The sequence below is a fragment of the Pecten maximus genome, chromosome 15 (assembly GCF_902652985.1).
Source record: "Pecten maximus chromosome 15, xPecMax1.1, whole genome shotgun sequence".
Lineage (NCBI taxonomy): Eukaryota > Metazoa > Mollusca > Bivalvia > Pectinida > Pectinidae > Pecten > Pecten maximus.
Genome location: NC_047029.1, coordinates 20584738 through 20607097, shown reverse-complemented (window position 1 = coordinate 20607097; position 22360 = coordinate 20584738). Strand labels below are relative to the sequence as shown.

At 34.6% G+C, this 22360-nt stretch overlaps 2 protein-coding genes across 2 annotated transcripts; both read left to right on the top strand.

The window, feature by feature from the left end:
* Positions 1–378: 378 nt before the first annotated feature.
* LOC117344313 (dynein regulatory complex subunit 6-like) lies at positions 379–3993 on the top strand. The gene is made up of 2 exons (XM_033907024.1): positions 379–487; positions 1429–3993. Exon 2 carries the CDS (start codon positions 1548–1550, stop codon positions 3783–3785), a length of 2238 nt encoding a protein of 745 aa, XP_033762915.1. The 5' UTR covers positions 379–487; positions 1429–1547; the 3' UTR covers positions 3786–3993.
* A 3391-nt stretch (positions 3994–7384) lies between these two features.
* LOC117344391 lies at positions 7385–15437 on the top strand. The gene is made up of 6 exons (XM_033907136.1): positions 7385–8208; positions 11083–11226; positions 12492–12536; positions 13909–13970; positions 14360–14606; positions 15090–15437. Exons 1-6 carry the CDS (start codon positions 7537–7539, stop codon positions 15267–15269), a joined length of 1350 nt encoding a protein of 449 aa, XP_033763027.1. The 5' UTR covers positions 7385–7536; the 3' UTR covers positions 15270–15437.
* Positions 15438–22360: the final 6923 nt, after the last annotated feature.

The following is a 22360-nucleotide window of genomic DNA, read 5'->3' as shown; positions in this document are numbered from 1 at the left end:
TATATATATATATATATATAAAATAACAAAAAACAGACTTTGCCGCAAGGCCTTTCTGCCCTCTCAGGCTTCTTCATGCGCCTGAAGAAGCCTGAGAGGGCAGAAAGGCCTTGCGGCAAAGTCTGTTTTTTGTTATTTTCATACATTCACCTTCGCAAGGACAGATTTCAATTTCTTATATTTATATATATATATATACATATCACAGGAGTTTAACGTTTTATCAGAATGTTTAATAATCCATATTCTTATTGACAGAACGTCAAACTCCAATTCGTGCCAAGTCCCTCGGCGACCTTTAAGTGTACGCTGTCCGTTTCCATGTCTTTATTTAGATACCAATGTAGGACTTCCCGCTTCATTAGCGACAAGCTTTCACCTGGGCCCTACCTGTGTGACAACTGTCCAACGACAAAACAAAACATGCTTGACGTTGCGCCGTGGAGGGTGAGGATCATCTAGTTTTACACAACAACGATAATATGAGGTAACAATAGACGTGGATTTAGTGTAGGAAAATGTAATATGTCAAAGTATTAGTTCACTCAACTGGTATTAGTTTAGTCTCCTTGTATAAGTTTAGTCTCCTTGTATAAGTTCAGTCAAACTATTGTTCAAAAGAGATACAGGTGAAGTGCATTCAAGTTTAACTAATAGTACAAAATTATTTATCGCTATAATAATTTGTTCAGTCCAAAAGACCATCTTGCACGAAGAAGCATGAGGATTTTTCCATAGTTAGAGCGGTTATTTATCATTCTCTCTTGAAAATCGATCTAGTTTTGCAGACGGTACCTAACAAGGCTTTTTAAACGCGGCCCTGACGATGTTCAGGTGAAAGGGGAAATTCATAACACATAAAAAGTTCCGACGCGATGAGACAAGGGCTTGGCTAACTCGTGTCTGATCCACGTTTCTCTGATAATAATATTGCCAGTAAGCACGTACAGTTGCCGATCCGGGGTCGGTGGGTTGGATTTCAGGGACTTGTAAAAACCTGTAATAACGTACTCAATAAGGATGCATAATATTTTATTCAATATTTAAAGTCTACAATTACAAACATTTCATTGGGATTGAAAAAAAAACAAGATTATTTAACATTATATTTATTACTCTAACAAGCAAACGTATGTACAAAGTGCCTTCCATATGTAGCTTTTGTCAAGTTTGAATATTAAATTTTTGACTCAACATTCCCTCTTTTTCGTAGTTTGCTGTATATAATATAAATATCGTATACAATTTACATTAAAGACTTTTTCTGACTCATCGTAGAATGTATCAAATTGACATTGAACTTGAAATATCATTTTGATAGTTATATTTTTTTAAATCAATGAAACATTCATCTTAGTTAATGTTTCATTTGTCCATACTTCTACTTTTTGCATTTTAAAGTTAATGCTTTCGTTTTGTGTTTTTCAGGTAACTTGTAACTGTCCCATAAAATATTCTCAGATCTGCAAAACGGAATTTCTCGGCTTACGAGCGAAATATTCTAGACAGTATTAAACATAGTGGTCTCATTCATTCTGCTTTTCACAATGAATTTCCTGGATCTTCCGGAAGAAATACAACTGTACATATTCCGCTATGTTCCCAAACACGACCTTGGAAAGCGTGTGCGCCTCACGTGCAAGACGTTTTATGACTTGACCTTTGATCCCTGTCTCTGGCACCACATCGAGATAAACAAATACAAGTTGGATTCTTCCTTTTATCTGGATTTACTACAAAGAGTATCTGGACACGTTGAACACATCAGCACGCGACATGGTCGCCATAGCAACCTGGCTATTCTAGGTGACAAGACAGTTACCTTCCCAGGTTTACAGAGCATTGACCTTGACCTGGAATCAGAAAACATTGACCTTGTTAACTCGTTTCTGTGTCGACATCCAGCAGTGAAGGATATTTCACTTAGTGGTCCATTAACTGACGTCCTTAGTGTGGTGAACACACTTTCAAATTTGCCAAGTCTTAATTTGAGGAAAATTTGTTTTTCTTGCACAGACGAAGATGGCTGCGAAGACATGCACTTTGACGGGTTGGTAAATTTTGTATTACAGAATAAACACTTAGAAATCCTCGCGATTTATTGTGACGAGTTATCGGATGACGCTGTTCAGTGTATGCTATCTTTCAAAGACATTGCATTAAAATGCATATCGTTAAACGACTGTTCTCGCATTTCACAGATCGCGTTTTCAGGAATAGAAAAAGTTACCTCCCTTGTTTCTCTCTCGCTTGACAACACAAATGTAGATGACAACGCCCTTGATCAGGTCGCGCAAAACTGTCCGAATCTTCAGCGTCTGTCCGTACAAGGTTGTGCATTGGTCACAGATGTGGGTTTCGTTCATATCGCCGAACACTGCGGTCAGCTTCAGGACTTGATCGTCAATAGTCTGGAAATGCAGAGCCCGACTGGACGGAATATAACCGACCTGGGTCTGACGTCATTGGCACATGGATGCCCACGACTTAAGCGGCTCGTTGTCAATAAATGTCCAGGAGTTAGTAGCACTGGTCTTATTGAAATTGCTAAACATTGTCGAGACTTGGAGGAAATCCGTGTCGCTGAATGTTTGTCTGTCACAGATGCCAGCGCTATAGCTCTTGCTGTGAATTGCTCAGCTCTGAGAATAGTGAATTTGAATTCGTGTCTACAAATCACTTCCGAGGCTGTCAATAGGCTTGTAGTTGCTTGTAATAACTTGCATTCTCTTCATCTAGAAACATGCCGATTTATGTCGAAATTAAAATTCGATGACATCATAACCAACAATGGCGGCTCTGGAATGGATCACGTTGGAACTATTAACGGCCAACTTGACAGCGGTGCAACTGACAGCGACGGAAAGTGTGATACCTTCAATCCTGAAACACCCATTCAAATGATTACAGAAGAACGTCCATTGGGTACAACTTCCACTGTTAAGCAAAATGTTACGATGGGTAATTATTTTGATATCCAAGATCCAAGAAATGCCATGAGCGCTGATTATGGTGTTACACATACCCCAAGTAAATTCAAGAATGTGGTGCTTTCTTCTGAAACAAGGAACAGGGGGCAAGAGATAACTAAAGACAATAATCAGAAATCAAAAACGAAAAATGTGGCTTCCAGAGACGCACAAGACACGCAAATTGCATCAAAAACACAAACTGTATCAGATGAGTATTTCAACAACAATTCTAGTGGAAGGAACAAAGATAAACTTAACCAAAACAGACAAGAGAGACCTAAACAAGCAAATATTCGTGAATTTCATTATTCTATTTCTCCTCAGCATTCTCATTTGCGTGTCCTACATTTCGGATTTTCGTCGTCTCTCACCGACGCTAGCGTGAGACAGATCGCTCGCCATTGTCCCGATCTCGTCGATTTGTCAATCAGGGGGTGCCACTCTCTCTCCGACTCTGCCATCCGATTCCTCCTTCAGAGATGCCGTCGCATAGAGACGCTTGACATATCTGGCGGATCAGCAGTGAAGGCTACCAATCTCACAGACACTTGTCTGTTGGCTGTCGCCGAGTACAGCCAAAACATTAGAAAACTGTACATAATGAAGAATGATATCATTACTACAGATGCTGCTAGAGTTGTCATACAAAAATGCCGACATCTTGACTCTATATGTGTCTCATGTAGCAAGAACTCTGCTATCACGTCACAGAACGCTACAGCTATGGCAAGAACGTTACCTCGCAGAGTTAGTGTGACGATGGACAGCCACATTAGCGCAAAGGGTGCGTTGGTCATTAAATGTTTGGAATAATGTGTCGACAGACTAGTGATTTGTCGACGGGCTGGTTTTGTGCGACCACGTAATCTCATGTGAAGATCCGAGGTGCGTGGTTCGACACTCCCTACCCGCGGCGGTTTGTGTTTCTAGGAAAGCTGAGAAACAGGTCGGTCTATGCTGTTGTGGTTGTGTCCCTTCGGCTTGGGCTAGACACTTCCCCCGAATGGCTCTTGACGACATGCGACTGGCCTCCCGTCATGTTGTTCAGTAAGGTAGTCACCAACTTACTACAAGAATATCCCGCCTCAAAATGACTCCCGGGGCGATAAACCCAGCAAAAATATTGACGGACTACCTGTATGTCGGCGGGCTGGTGGTGTTTCGACGAACTGGTGGTATGGCACAAGAATAAACGATGGCTATAGTATAGGTATTAAAGTCGCTATTGGTTCAAGGGCTGTGTAGTATGTGGCTATATATTTGATCGACATATGCCAGTTATATATATATATATATATCAAACCGTGAGATGACGTACCTTTAATTCAGCACCATAGAAGGCGCTGCATCCTTTGGTATGCCTTTAATTCACTATTATAAAAGGAATGTCGATATTAGAATCGATGGTTCAATTGTGCCAGAACTGGAAACAACAAATTTTGGATTGGACTACTTAACAGAACATACGGTCCTTAGTGTAAATTTTTCAAAGGGTTGGCGACAAAGAGTATTCGTTTGTCAACGGGTAGTTTGTACCCACGTGAAATGTGTTTATTCTTCACCCAAAACGATATCATGAAGCTTCCACAACAGCTTTAATGATGACAGAACTGCAACAAAATGTCGGTTTCATTATATCTGTGTAAAAGTTACTGTGTAGGAGCAGTTATGACCGTCATCATGGCCTCGTTAGAAATATTCCTTCCACGATGCGTTTGTTTCCTTTTTGAGACAGTCACATAGCCTAGTGTTGGCATAAAGGGGCGCTTACCCTACCGAAATTTCAATGGTAGTCGTGGAAGTATATGTTTTGTTCATATCTGTTATGTTTGATCCATTACTAGTAATAATAACGGTTTGAAAAATTGGTGTTCTCTTGTTGTTTCTGTTGTCAAAAGCGCAAAATGGCGAACTACAATGGTAGCCAGTAGAAACACCAGTTGAAAGAAGATCAACATATCTCGTGGATTTAAGGAAGTAACACTACCTCCTGTTGCCTCTGTCCCTCCTGTTCTGTTATCATATCAAATATGGTCATTCGATTTTAAGACTACACGAGATCAATAAAGACAGCAGAAGAGTTATAGTCCGTGCCGTCGTTATTTAATCGTCAGGGTTAAAATACACAGGAGTCACGATTTCTTTGGTACAATGTAACTCTTGACAACTTTTGGATTTTGATGCCAGAATAAATTCAGTTGCAATCAGGCTAAATGCAGGGGAGGTTACATTGTTCAGTTGGTCACAGTTCAGATGAAATATTTTAGATTAACAAATTACAGGTGAAAATTGTCTGTGAGAACAAAGTACATACACCTTAACAAAGTACATCTACCTTAACAAAGTACATCTACCTTAACAAAGTACATCTACCTTAACAAAGTACATATAACTGTTACCTTAACAAAGTACATATACCTTAACAAAGTACATATACCTTAACAAAGTACATACACTTTAACAAAGTACATATAACTGTTACCTTAACAAAGTACATACACCTTAACAAAGTACATATACCTTAACAAAGTACATACACTTTAACAAAGTACATATTCCTTAACAACGTACATATACCTTAACAAAGTACATATTCCTTAACAACGTACATATACCTTAACAAAGTACATATACCTTAACAAAGTACATACACCTTAACGAAATACAGGTAAATTATACATCTTAAGACAATACAGATTAGATTAAGCTGAACTGTTGATGTTAAATTGTTTAGCAAATGGTACGGGCTAGATTGTTTAGCTAGCGCTGTACATGTAGAATCATTTAGCCAAAGCAATACAGGTAAAATTGCTAAGCTATAACATTACAAAGCAATACAGGTAAAATTGCTAAGCTATAACATTACAAAGCAATACAGGTAAAATTGCTAAGCTATAACATTACAAAGCAATACAGGTAAAATTGTTTAGCAAAATCAAACCAGGTATCATTGTTTGGCTAAAGCAATTCAGGTAAAATAGTTTAGGTATGCTAATTCAGGTAAAATTGTTTAGGTATGCTAATTCAGGTAAAATTGTTTAGCTATAACAATAAAAGTAAAATTGTTTAGCTAAAATAAGAGCTGTAAACAATACAGGTAAGATTGTTTAGCTAAAACAATACAGGTAAAATTGTTTAGGTTAAACAAGGCATGTAAGTTTGTTTAGGTAAAACAATACAATGTATATGTATATGTAAGTTGGTTTAGGTAAAACAATACATGTAAGTTTGTTTAGGTAAAGCAATACAAGGTAAAATTGTTCAGCTATACATATTAAACATACCAGATATATATGCCATCTTAAGCTTTGCTTGTCATACACACAGAATGTATGTTTATTTTGAGGAATAATGACTTTATGATCAATGCAACATCAAAGATATTTCGTGGATGTCTTTTGTGAAAAGGACCTGGATTTGTTTAACAAAGCTTCTAGCTACGTTGTCCGTTATATTTTATCGACGTCCTTAGCAGCTGTTACCGAAACAGACATGAGATCCCAAATATCTATTAATGTTATTTTCTTATTGACTTCTTAAAATAATCAATTATATTGTCAATACCCAACACCGGATTACAAATCCGCCTTACCAACGCTATGGAAGTCTGTAGGGAGATGTGATATCGACGATTCGAAAAATTTGCCATATATCCACTACGCGTATATTATGACGTTAGAAGTGCAGATTATTTCTAAATGACGAAATATGGATTGCGCGATGTCATATTCATCAGGGCCAAGTTGTTCAAAAGGTGATTAGGCTAATCACAGTTTAACAACAATTTTAAAATCCTGATTAAATCGTTTCTGGTAAAACTAATTTGACAAAAGTTTATCAAACTATAGCACCCATCAGTCTCTTCCTGCCTTCCTATTTTAAGGTATTTACATACACATATTTTATAGTAAATGAGAAACGAGATTTTGACTAATCAAATGATTAAGCTAATCACTTTTTGAACAACTGGGCCCTGGATGACGTTTATCACTTCAATCGGAACACCTCGGGCCTTTCCAGCAAGCTCGGAATGAATACCCAAGGTGTTCCGATTATGGCGTCAGAGGTAATGGGAAAGTGTGATGGTTTCAGAGGAACATTGCGGAAGTGACGTATGATGTTTTGGATGGTGTGACGTCAGGAATGAATTAAATAAAGTGATGTGTGATATTTACTTATTTCAAATCCGATCTTTTATAAGATTTATTAAAGAATTAATACATACAGCTACATAAGTGTTTGTCAGTTGTGTTTGTTTTCCATTAATTTCTGATAATACTTCTCGATTTCCCACTTTTCATTCTCATTTGAACATTTCCATGCGTTCGACCTATTGTCGCTCTGGGCTTTCGTACTACATGCACCGGGTGTGTTAAACGTGTTAACATATAGAGAGCAGACCGTCCGAGACACCAGGCCTGTCACAGTGTTAGCTGGACTATAGTCATGTGTCACAGAGGAAAAGTGGATTTTACAGTCATACACACATACTAATATCTTTGTGGAGTTCTTTTGGATTTTTTAGATTATCTTGTAAACTGCTATGTTAATTACATAAACCATCATGTCATTTTTTCAACAAGCTTTATCCTTATTTCTCTTAATTTGTGTGATATTTTCGTCCTCAAACTCATCAGAATTTCTGGACAAACGGAACAAGCGTGATTGGAGTTTGGAAGGAATGATTCAGAATTTACTGGACAGTATTGATGGGGACGTCGCAACAACGAAAGATGTATCAAACATCACCGCGCCAGCGAATTCCACTGTAAATACCACAACGTCACCATCGACGTCATCAACGACACCATTTGTAACTCTATCTTCATCAATTACATCAACAACTAAAAGTGTGAATTCAAATTCCACCTCAGCTAGCTCGACATCGACGTTTTCATCAACAACAACGCCATGGACAACCACTACTGATGACCCACAATGCAAGTCCGATCAAACACTTGAAACGGTTTGTAATGTACCGGAAGTTTTGATCGGTGAAAATTTCTGGGACATATATTACGTCATGTTTTCCGATGACGTCATCCGAGCACTTTTGTTTGGATGCTCCAGTGGTCATTGGTGTTTAGAGGATAAATCTTTTTTCTGGAATGCTTTGATGATGGAGAGGTCGGAGAGGGTCCTAAAATCTCCACTATTCAAAGGTGTTTGTGAAAGCGAATCTCTAACCTGTCTTCATGATTTCGTAGGCAACCATACTGAATGCAAGTTATACCAGGTAAGAAACAATGTTCCAAATTTCCTATTGGTGAAGGATATAACGCAAGTGTCAAATGTGTTTGGTTTTGTATTGTTTAACGCCATATCAACAGCTATTGTCATTCAAGGACGGCCTCTCCATGTGAGAAATGCATGCGTGTGTAGTTTGGTCGTGTTTTGGAAGGCTTCCGTTTGTGTCTATGTGACATACTGCCGAAGACATCCAGTATGACACCTTACACGCGCCACATACTGAAAACGAGCGAACCAGTCGTTCCACTCCCAAAATGTTGAGAGTAAAGCAGGATTAGCAACTACCATTTTTAGGTCAATCTGACCCAAAGGGTCAAGGGCAAGGATGCCCTTTTGAGCTATCGTGCTCCGTCCATTGCCGTCCGCCGTTAAACTATTACTTTCAAAACGCTACTCCTCCTTAACCTACAACGCGGATTACTACCAAATTTGGCGTGAAACATCATTGGGGAAGGCGATTATGTTTTATATAAATGAGACTGGTCCGACCCATTGGAACAGAGGGGCGGGGCTACAAAAAGGAGAAATTTGCTGAAATTTGCTTTAAAATCATACTCCTTCTAAACCTTTGAATTGATTTCTACCGTATTTGGTGTGGAACATCATTTGGAGAGGGCAATCATATATAAATGAGGCAGATTTTACCCCTCAAGACAAAGGGACAGGGTCCTAAAAGGGGAACTTTGCTGTAATTTATAAGTGAGACATCACCGACCTGGCTTTAAATTTCAAAACACACAAACGGTCTATACAAGGTTGCTTATTAAACAAGCAGTTTGGCTTATTTTGTTTAACGTCCTATGAACAGCCAGGGTCATTTAAGGACGTGCCAGGTTTTGGAGGTGGAGGAAAGCCGAAGTACCCGGAGAAAAGGCAACTGCCCCACTTTGGTTTAGAACTCGCGACTGATAGTTGGAGGGCAGGTGTGGGGACATCTTAATCACTAGGCAACCGCGGCCCCTAGACAAGCAATGTAGTTAGGCCCTTTGAATATCTTAGTATTTCAGTGATTTTACCTACTCTTCAAAGGTCTTGTTTACTATATTTCATACTTAAAGCGAAATTACAAACAGATGACCGTTAATTAAGACCATTGGGCCTCTTGTCATAGACAGACTGTGGCATATATCGGCCAGACGACATAAACGAAAGCCTTCATCACTGGGGCGAACGCTCAACTAAAGGCCAAAACTCAAAAATGCAGCAGTGTCACGTGAGCCGATAGGGACACTCGAAAGAACATAACAAGATCCGAAATTTAGTCGGCTCTTACGATCATGAAAATGAGACAGCATGTAAATCCATGTGCCCTACTCGCGGGGCAACGTGTCAATAATTTGATTTGTCACGATTTTTTAAGCGAGTGATATATTAAATTGTTTAACGAGTTTAATCTGTTCCATATTGTACTGTCACGAATGCAAGAATCTATATACTAGTAACACAATTCGTATTAACGAGAAAAACTCAAAAATCATTTTAGTTTCGACTCAAACGGTAGGTTTTCCACAATCGAACATTTCTATCATGTGATCTCATCAATACGTCATCTATTTCTGACGTCACTATATTGTTATATCGCACGTGACTTACGATATAAATGCCATGACCGTTTAATACATCACAAAACAACAGTAATGTAAGTCAACAGAAATGAGACCAGTTAAAAAATAAAAAACAAAAATAAAAAACAAAAACAACAACAATATAAAACCAGGAGAACAGGTTCTTAGACTACAAATTAAACCTGTAATTGATGCAGACGAATCTATATGATATGTGGGTATCATGTTATGATTACAGTGATATGTGGGTATCATGTTATGATTACAGCAATCGTGAAACTTACAGCGTAGAATGACTCTACATGTGTAGAATACCCTGACTACACAATACATTAGTAATTAAACGTCATAACAAGGGATCTTGGATAAGTAATAAGGTCTATGTTAATATGTCTGTAGTATCATTCTTTACTTGCGTGACGTGGGGGATAAATGAAGAACTCCTGGTAATGATTAAGATCAGGAACAAACATTCGTTAAAAACTGGTGTTTGTATCTTTCAATGTGATCCTTAGTCTAATTCATCAATATAAAGAATAATACAGAATATAAAGATAATAGATTGTCTTGAATAAGAAAGATCACATGATAGGGACGCCAGAACTATCGTACATCGCCGTGCACTAATATAAATCTCACATATCATTTAAAATAGTCTTATCTGGGTAATTTATCTAGGCAGTCAACAAAAATACGACAATACTGCATCCAGCTGTTACAGTAGAGATATGTGCAGAGTGGTGTAATGTAATGACTTGTTTTTTGGTATTTTATATGATTCTTATTATATTGAAGAGCTTATCAGAAGAGGTTACAGTGTATGGTTAGCGTGATGGTTTTATTTTCCGTTTTGTAAATTTCCCATTTCAAGATGGTAACATGCCAGCTTCCCTCAATTTACCTTACTGTGCCGTTGTTTCAATAACCAAGGTCATGTTCCCGACATCATGCTTCCCATGACAGTTGTCGAAAACTAGCAACACAATGATCAGCAATTGTTAAAACATACGGGGAAGTCCATGTCCAGGCTAGATTTGACCCTAAATTTGACCCTAGATTGACCCTAGATTTGACCCTAGATTTGACCATAGATTTGACACGTGTCATCCAGAAGATGCGAAGTGATGCAGAAAATCTAGTAAATGTAACGTTCTCAAAGTAATAACAAGGAAGTGAAAACGAAACAACCAAACATATGATCACTGCTCACGTCAAACTTCACATTAAACAAAAGATGATTGATGATGCACTTGTTGCTACCTATTTATGTTAGTTTTACATTTTGTGTTTTGTAGAGAATGCAACTGACAATGCAATCCATTGACCTGCTGTGTCAACTTCAAAAGGAACCGACTACAACTCTTGAATGTGTGCAGCACGTGCTTGCCGCCCTACACGTGACCGTCGTCGACATTTTACGAGATCAGAATCAAAAAGAAGTAAAACTATTGTCTTCACATCAGTTACAGCTTTACTAATTGACTCTGTAATATTACAAGGGGTGATGTGACAATTGTTCTCACTTTGGAAGCTATAAATGAATATGTGATATCACTTATTCGAATTTTTGAAATCATTAAAAAAGAATTAAAATATAAATGGCGTTCTGCATTTGAAACTCCTAGTGTGTGTAACTTCATTTTATCCAAGTGATTTTTTAATAAGTTACATAATTGATGTACTATATAAAACATGTCTTTCAATTTTAACATTATAATTCATATCAATTTAAACATTATACTTTACATCAATTTCAACACCATACTTTGCAACAATTTAAACATTATACTTTACATCAAATTAAACATTATACTTTTAATCAATTTAAACATTTTATTTTACATCAATTCAAACACGATGCTTTTCATCAACTTAAAAATAATAGTAATTTTAATCAATCTAAACAATATACTTAACATAAATTTAAACACCATGCTTCATATCAATTTAAACATTATACTTTACATCAATTTAAACACCATACTTTACATCAATTTAAACACCATACTTTACATCAAATTAAACATTATACTTTACATCAATTTAAACTTCATACTTTACATCAATTAAAACATTATACTTTACATCAATTTAAACATTATGCTTTACATCAAATCAAACACCATACTTTATATCAATTTAAACATTATGCTTTACATCAAATCAAACACCATACTTTACATCAATTTAAACATTATGCTTTACATCAAATAAAACACCATACTTTACATCAATTTAAACATTATACTTTACATCAATTTAAACATCATGCTTTACATCAAATCAAACATCATACTTTATATCAAATTTAGCATTATACTTTTCATAAATGAAACAATACTTTACATCAATTTAAACATTACATTTTACATCAATTTAAACACCATACTTTACATCAATTTAAACATTACATTTTACATCAATTTAAACACCATACGTTACATCGAATTAAACATTATACTTTACATCAATCTAATCATTATTCTTTACATCGATTCAAACATTTTATTTTACATCAATTAAAGCACCATACTTTACATCAATTTAAACATTATATTTTACATCAATTTCTACACCATGCTTTTCATCAAATCAAATATCATACTTTACATATTCCGATAAGTTATATGTACGACGATATTGTACGGTATCGACCTTAGCGTCTATTTCTATTTAACACAGTGTTGTTTGTTTGTCGTTACAGGACGATGAGGATGATGGGAATTCATGTACATCACCAGAGTCACAGGTAAGAAGTAAACAATAACCCGTACAGGTATGAGGTATACAGTATATATACCTACTGTAATGTATACAGTATATATACCTATTGTAATGTATACAGTATATATATACTTATTGTAATGTATACAGTATATACCTATTGTTATGTATACAGTATATACCTATTGTAATGTATACAGAATATATACCTATTGTAATGTATACAGTATATATACCTATTGTAATGTTTACAGTATATACCTATTGTACTGTATACAGTATATATACCTATTGTAATGTATACAGTATATATACCTATTGTAATGTTTACAGTATATATACCTATTGTAATGTATACAGTATATATACCTATTGTACTGTATACAGTATATATACCTATTGTTATGTATACAGTATATATACCTATTGTAATGCATACAGTATATATACATATTGTACTGTATACAGTATATATACCTATTGTTATGTATACAGTATATATACCTATTGTAATGTATACAGTATATACCTATTGTAATGTATACAGTATATATACCTATTGTAATGCATACAGTATATATACATATTGTACTGTATACAGTATATATACCTATTGTTATGTATACAGTATATATACCTATTGTAATGTATACAGTATATACCTATTGTAATGTATACAGTATATACCTAGTGTTATGTATACAGTATATACCTATTGTAATGTATACAGTATATATACCTATTGTTATGTATACAGTATATATACCTATTGTAATGTATACAGTATATACCTATTGTAATATATACAGTATATATACCTATTGTAATATATACAGTATATATACCTATTGTAATGTATACAGTATATACCTATTGTAATATATACAGTATATATACCTATTGTAATGTATACAGTATATACCTATTGTAATATATACAGTATATACCTATTGTAATGTATACAGTATATACCTATTGTAATGTATACAGTATATACCTATTGTAATGTATACAGTATATACCTATTGTAATGTATACAGTATATACCTTTTGTAATATATACAGTATATATACCTATTGTAATGTATACAGTATATACCTATTGTAATGTATACAGTATATACCTATTGTAATATATACAGTATATATACCTATTGTAGTATATACAGTATATATACCTATTGTAATATATACAGTATATATACCTATTGTAATATATACAGTATATATACCTATTGTAGTATATACAGTATATACCTATTGTAATATATACAGTATATATACCTATTGTAGTATATACCTATTGTAGTATATACAGTATATACCTATTGTAATATATACAGTATATATTGTAATTTATACATTATATAAGTATTTAATACCTTTTGTTTCCATAGATCACCCGTACATTCCTTTGCCTGGAGTTCAAGTGTCCAGGGAACATTCTCCTTCTGACTAGGTCAGTAGAGCTGCTATCTTTTCCCCTGATTATTTATTTTTTAGATTACTTTTAATAAAATTGCTTAATCGTTTAAAGTGCAAGTCACACGCTAAGACTTCAAAGAGACGGACTATTTTGTCAAGGTTTTGTCCAACAGTACAAATAATAGTAATTCAATATGGACATTAAACAGTTGTTACTATTTCTAACGTATTGTGGTATTTTAGATCTGTTATGTCGACACCACTGCGCGAACTAGTCAACTAGTCCTTACAATTCCTCAGATCATTCACAGGAAATAGGGTATATTTACGTCATTGTGCGTTTTATACTGAATTGCTTAAAATTTCTGTGACATCCAATAATGAGTAAAATTATATTCATTCATAGTGAGTTTACCGTTTTAGTTTTCAGCCTTGGAAATGGTTTGTCGGCGATGTAATGGACATATCGGCGCGGTGTGGATATCGTAATGACGTATGCCAGGACGACACAAACTTTACGTCATCGACGGGTGCGAAGTCGTCCGGGGGCTCATCGTCATTGTCATCACAGTCATCAGTGACATCGACGGGAACGTGGACTGGGTTCAGCCACTTGACAGGAACAGAACCTTTTGATCAGAACGAGAGCGGGTCAGCGTTAGAACACACGGTAGGCGGGGGCTTTCTGTTATTACTCGTAACATAAATTAGACGAACAACAAATATAACAAAGCTACTTACCGAGGTGAATTAAATACAGAGGTGACCTACATTCTATGGTGGCCTAAATACAGGGGTGACCTACATATTCAGGTGACCTAAATACAGAGGTGACCTACATTCTCAGGTGACCTAAATACAGAGGTGCCCTACATACTCAGATGACCTAAATACAAAAATGACCTACTTAATCAAATGACCTACCTACTCGGGTGTCCTAGATACAGAGGTGACCTACATACTCAGATGACCTAAATAAAAAATGACCTATATATTTTCTAGTTACGACAGGGCCATTCTTGCGAATGTGACTTCGGGTACAGGAAATGCGGCCATCTTTTCTTTGTCTTGTATTTGACCCACAGTATTTTTTGACAATATCAGAAGGTAGATTTATATCATATATCTATAAAAAACTATTTTCATATCTCAGCATGAAGACGAGGATGATTGGGAACACGCCTATGGCGTCAACATGTTAATGGGCATGGCTGTGACGTCACTCTTACTACTCTCTGTCATGCTAATCGGTTTCTTCATCTGGTGGCGAAAACTACTCCGCAATCGTGTGGTGAAGGCGGGCTACACACAACTGAAATGTGATGAAGCTTGATCTTACTGATGATGTCAGTCAGCAGGTAGATACGGGCGACCGGCGAGGAGGATACATTCTATGTCACAAAGCCATAGATGTTTAAGCGTTGGAAGGAACTTGTACGGACTATTTTTAATGTATTCTTACGATATCAAGCTTTTAGTAAACACAAACCATCGTTTGAAATGATTTTTCTTGAGTGCCAAAAGTCCCATTGTTTGGTTCTGTTTCTTGATTTGCTGTAGCAGTACTAGCGAGATTATCTCTGACGAAATCCTGCATTCAGAGTGCTTAAAGTCAATAACATGCTATTGGATAATCGAGGGCCATTTGGAGATGCATGCATGCCTATCGAATTTACCTAGCTTTTTAAAACGCCTTATTACAAACAGTGGAATTTTATACACATGCACCTGGATTCACAATGAGTGTCAATAATTGTGAGATTTTTACAAGGTACCTAAAGTACTGACCCTATGGCGTTAGTTAGAAAATATCAATGTAGACAATAGCAATACTTAGAAATTGTTAAGTACAGATGTATCTTCACAAATAAAATACAATCGAATACAACTAAAAATCACACGAGTAACCACGTAGAAAACAAACATTTTCCCATAGCAGCAATACACATACTATGCTGTTGGCAACAGAGAAAATATCTATTTCAAAATCAAATATATTGCATACAAATATTTCTATTGTGGCATCACATATATAACATGGTTTACAACATCAAACATATTTTTATGGTTACATCGCATCTATTACATGGTGGACAACATACAACATAGTTCTATGGTAACATCACAAATATTACATGGTGGACAACATACAACAGATTTCTATGGTAACATCCCATATATTACATGGTGGACAACATAAATATATTTCTATGGTAACACCACATATATTACATGGTTGACAACATAAAATGTATTTCTATGGTAACATCGCATATATTACATGGTGGACAACATAAAACAGATTTCCATGGTAACATCGCATATATTACATGGTGGACAACATACAACAGATTTCTATGGTAACATCACATATATTACATGGTGGACAACATAAATATATTTCTATGGTAACATCGCATATATATATAAATGGTGGACAACATAAAACAGATTTCTATGGTAACATCACAAATATTACATGGTGGACAACATAAAACAGATTTCCATGGTAACATCACATATATTACATGGTGGACAACATAAAATGTATTTCTATGGTAACACCACATATATTACATGGTGGACAACATAAAATGTATTTCTATGGTAACATCGCATATATTACATGGTGGACAACATACAACATATTTCTATGGTAACATCACATATATTACATGGTGGACAACATAAATATATTTCTATGGTAACATCGCATATATTACATGGTGGACAACATAAAACAGATTTCTATGGTAACATCGCATATATTACATGGTGGACAACATAAAATGTATTTCTATGGTAACATCACATATATTACACGGTAGACAACATAAAACATAGTTATATGGTAACATCGCATATATTACATGGTGGACAACATAAAATGTATTTCTATGGTAACACCACATATATTACACGGTGGACAACATAAAATGTATTTCTATGGTAACATCGCATGTATTATATGGCGGACAACATACAACAGATTTCTATGGTAATACGGTATTACATATATTACATGGTGGACAACATAAAATGTATTTCTATGGTAACATCACATATATTACACGGTGGACAACATAAAACAGATTTCTATGGTAACATCGCATGTATTATATGGTGGACAACATACAACATATTTCTATTTAACATCGCATATATTACATGGTGGAATACATAAAACAGATTTCTATGGTAACATCGCATATATTACATGGTGGACAACATAAAACAGATTTCTATGGTAACATCGCATATATTACATGGTGGACAACATACAACATATTTCCATGGTAACATCGCATATATTCCATGGTGGACAACATAAAATATATTTCTATGGTAACATCCCATACATTACATGGTGGACAACATAAAATATATGTCTATGGTAACATCACATATATTACATGGTGGACAACATAAAACAGATTTCCATTGTCACATCGCATATATTACATGGTGGACAACATAAAATATATTTCTATGGTAACATCGCATACATTACATGGTGGACAACATAAAACAGATTTCCATTGTCACATCGCATATATTACATGGTGGACAACATAAAATATATTTCTATGGTAACATCGCATATATTACATGGTGGACAACATAAAACAGATTTCCATGGTAACATCGCATATATTACATGGTGGACAACATAAAATATATTTCTATGGTAACACCACATATATTACATGGTGGACAACATAAAACAGATTTCTATGGTAACATCGCATATATTACATGGTGGACAACATAAAATATATTTCTATGGTAACATCGCATATATTACATGGTGGACAACATAAAATGTATTTCTATGGTAACACCACATATATTACACGGTGGACAACATAAAATGTATTTCTATGGTAACATCGCATGTATTATATGGCGGACAACATACAACAGATTTCTATGGTAACATCACATATATTACACGGTGGACAACATAAAATGTATTTCTATGGTAACATCGCATATATTACATGGTGGACAACATAAAACAGATTTCTATGGTAACATCACATATATTACACGGTGGACAACATAAATATATTTCTATGGTAACATCACATATATTACATGGTGGACAACATAAAATGTATTTCTATGGTAACACCACATATATTACACGGTGGACAACATAAAATGTATTTCTATGGTAACATCGCATGTATTATATGGCGGACAACATACAACAGATTTCTATGGTAATACGGTATTACATATATTACATGGTGGACAACATAAAATGTATTTCTATGGTAACATCACATATATTACACGGTGGACAACATAAAACAGATTTCTATGGTAACATCGCATGTATTATATGGTGGACAACATACAACATATTTTTATTTAACATCACATATATTACATGGTGGACAACATAAAACAGATTTACATGGTAACATCGCATATATTACATGGTGGAATACATAAAACAGATTTCTATGGTAACATCGCATATATTACATGGTGGACAACATAAAACAGATTTCTATGGTAACATCGCATATATTACATGGTGGACAACATAAAACAGATTTCTATTGTCACATCGCATATATTACATGGTGGACAACATAAAATATATTTCTATGGTAACACCACATATATTACATGGTGGACAACATAAAATATATGTCTATGGTAACATCGCATATATTACATGGTGGACAACATAAAATATATTTCTACGGTAAAGCACGTACATTATATGGTGGTCAACATAAACTATATTCCTATGGTAACACCATATATATCATTCAAAGAGAATTCAAACATATATCAGAAGTAAAATCATAGATAGATTTACCCGAACTCAAAAGAAACACGCTAGATAACAAAACAACGCAAATTACAAAACACTGTTAACCACAAAACACTATTAACCACAAAACGACATTAAACACAAAACGCCATTAACCACAAAAAATGTAAACAACAAAACGCCATTAACCACAATACAACATTAATTACAAAACACTTAAACACAAAACACAATAAATAAAAAAAACGCTATTAACCACAGAACACTATTAACCACAAAACACCAATTACCACAAAGCATTGTTAACCATAAAACACTGTTAACCATAAAACACTGTTAACCAAAAAACACATTTAATTACAAAACACATTAAGCAACAACACACAATTACCTACAAAACACCATTAACCACAAAACAATGTTAACCACAAAACAATGTTAACCACAAAACACCAGCAATTACAAAACATCATTCACCACAAACTACTACTAACCATAAAACATTGTAAACTACATAACACCATTAACCAAAAAACATAGATTACAACGCAACCCTGTTAACAACAAACTACTATTAATTATAAAACACTATAAATTACTAAGCACCATTAACCACAAAACATCAATTACTTGATAACTACAAAACACAGTTAACCAAAAAACTTAATAAAGCACAAAACACAATTAACAACGAAACATTGTTAACCACTATCAACCACAAAACACTGTTTTAACTACAAGACACTGTTTTAACTACAAGACACTGTTTTAACTACAAGACACTGTTTTAACTACAAGACACTGTTTTAATCACAAAACACTGTTAACCCCAAAACACAACTAACTACAAAACGTCATTAACAACAAAACATCATAAAATACAAAATACCATTAACAACAAAGCACTATTTTCCACAAAAACACCATAAGCAACAAAACACCGATTACCCCGAAACACTGTTAACCACAAAACATCACCAATTACAAAACATCATTAACCACAAACAAATATTAACCACAAAACACTATAAATTACAATATTAACACCATTAACAACATTAGCAATAAAACACTGTTTATAACCACAATGCACAGTTTACCAAAAAACACTGTTAACCAAAACACACTGTTTTAACCACAAAACACTGTAAACTACAAAGCACATTTGACCAAAAAAACACCACTATCTACAAAACGTCATTACCCGCTGAACACTCTTAACCGCAAAACTCCATAAATTACAAAACAACATTTACCACAAAACACCATTAACCACAAAACACCATTAACCACAAAACACCATTAACCACAAAAACATCATAAATTACAAAAAATACCATTAACAACAAAACACCACACTACGAAACACTGTTAACCACAAAACACTGTTAACCATAAAACACTGTTAACCAAAAAACACATTTAATTACAAAACACATTAAGCAACAACACACAATTACCTACAAAACACCATTAACCACAAAACAATGTTAACCACAAAACAATGTTAACCACAAAACACCAGCAATTACAAAACATCATTCACCACAAACTACTACTAACCATAAAACATTGTAAACTACATAACACCATTAACCAAAAAACATAGATTACAACGCAACCCTGTTAACAACAAACTACTATTAATTATAAAACACTATAAATTACTAAGCACCATTAACCACAAAACATCAATTACTTGATAACTACAAAACACAGTTAACCAAAAAACTTAATAAAGCACAAAACACAATTAACAACGAAACATTGTTAACCACTATCAACCACAAAACACTGTTTTAACTACAAGACACTGTTTTAACTACAAGACACTGTTTTAACTACAAGACACTGTTTTAACTACAAGACACTGTTTTAATCACAAAACACTGTTAACCCCCAAAACACAACTAACTACAAAACGTCATTAACAACAAAACATCATAAAATACAAAATACCATTAACAACAAAGCACTATTTTCCACAAAAACACCATAAGCAACAAAACACCGATTACCCCGAAACACTGTTAACCACAAAACATCACCAATTACAAAACATCATTAACCACAAACAAATATTAACCACAAAACACTATAAATTACAATATTAACACCATTAACAACATTAGCAATAAAACACTGTTTATAACCACAATGCACAGTTTACCAAAAAACACTGTTAACCAAAACACACTGTTTTAACCACAAAACACTGTAAACTACAAAGCACATTTGACCAAAAAAACACCACTATCTACAAAACGTCATTACCCGCTGAACACTCTTAACCGCAAAACTCCATAAATTACAAAACAACATTTACCACAAAACACCATTAACCACAAAACACCATTAACCACAAAACACCATTAACCACAAAAACATCATAAATTACAAAAAATACCATTAACAACAAAACACCACACTACGAAACACTGTTAACCACAAAACACTGTTAACCACAAAACACTGTTTATGACCACAAAGCACTGTAAACTACAAAACACATTTAACCACAAAAACACCACGAACTACAAAACGCCATTACCCACAGAACACTCTTATCCACAAAACAGTTAACCAAAAAACATCATGAATTACAAAACAACATTAACCATTAAACACTATTAATTGCAAAACACTGTTAACCACAAAACACCATTAATTACAAAACACATTTAACCAAAAAACCAATGTTTACCATAAAAACATGACCCACAAAAAACAGTTAGCCACAAAACACCTGAAACCACAAAACACTATTTTAACCAAAACATTGTGAACCACAAAACACCATTAACACAAAACAATGTTAACCACAAAACACTGTTAACCACAAACTACTATTAACCACAAAACACTGTAAACTACAAAACACCATAAACCACAAAACACAAATTACACAGTTAACCAAAAAACTTCATTAAGCACGAATTATTGTTAACCACTATCAACCACAAAACACTGTTAATCCCAAAACATAATTAACTACAAACGCCATTAACCACAAAACACCATTAATTACAAAACACTGCTAACCACAAAACACCATTAATTACACAACATTAACCACCAAACACCATTAACCACAAAACGCCAGTTACCACGAAACACCATTAATTACAAAACAGCATTAACCACAAAACACCACCAATTACAAAACATCATCAATTACAAAATACCATTTACCACGAAACACTGTTAACCACAAAACACAATTAATTACAAAACACTGCTAACCACCAAACACCATTAACCAAAAAACGCAAGTTACCACGAAACACCATTAATTACAAAACGCCAGTAACCACAATACACCACCAATTACAAAACACTTAACTTCAAAACACATTTAACCAAAAAACAATGTTTACCATAAAAACATGATCAACAAAACACAGTTAACTACAAAACACCATTAACCACAAAACGCCTTTAACCCCAAAACGCATTTAACCACAAAACATCATTGATTACAAAACAACATTAACCACAAAACACTGTTGTTAACCACAAAAAATGATCCACAAACCACTATTAACCACAAAACACGGTTTTTAACAAAACAGTTTACCATAAAACACCACCAATTACAAAACACTCTTAACCAGAAAACATTGTTAACCACA

Coding starts and splice junctions, on each gene's coding strand:
- LOC117344313 (XM_033907024.1), top strand. CDS start 1,548: ATGAATTTCCTGGATCTTCCGGAAGAAATACAACTGTACATATTCCGC.
- LOC117344391 (XM_033907136.1), top strand. CDS start 7,537: ATGTCATTTTTTCAACAAGCTTTATCCTTATTTCTCTTAATTTGTGTG. Junction 11,227..12,491: donor GAGATCAGAATCAAAAAGAA/GTAAAACTATTG, acceptor TTGTCGTTACAG/GACGATGAGGATGATGGGAA. Junction 13,971..14,359: donor AACATTCTCCTTCTGACTAG/GTCAGTAGAGCT, acceptor TTACCGTTTTAG/TTTTCAGCCTTGGAAATGGT.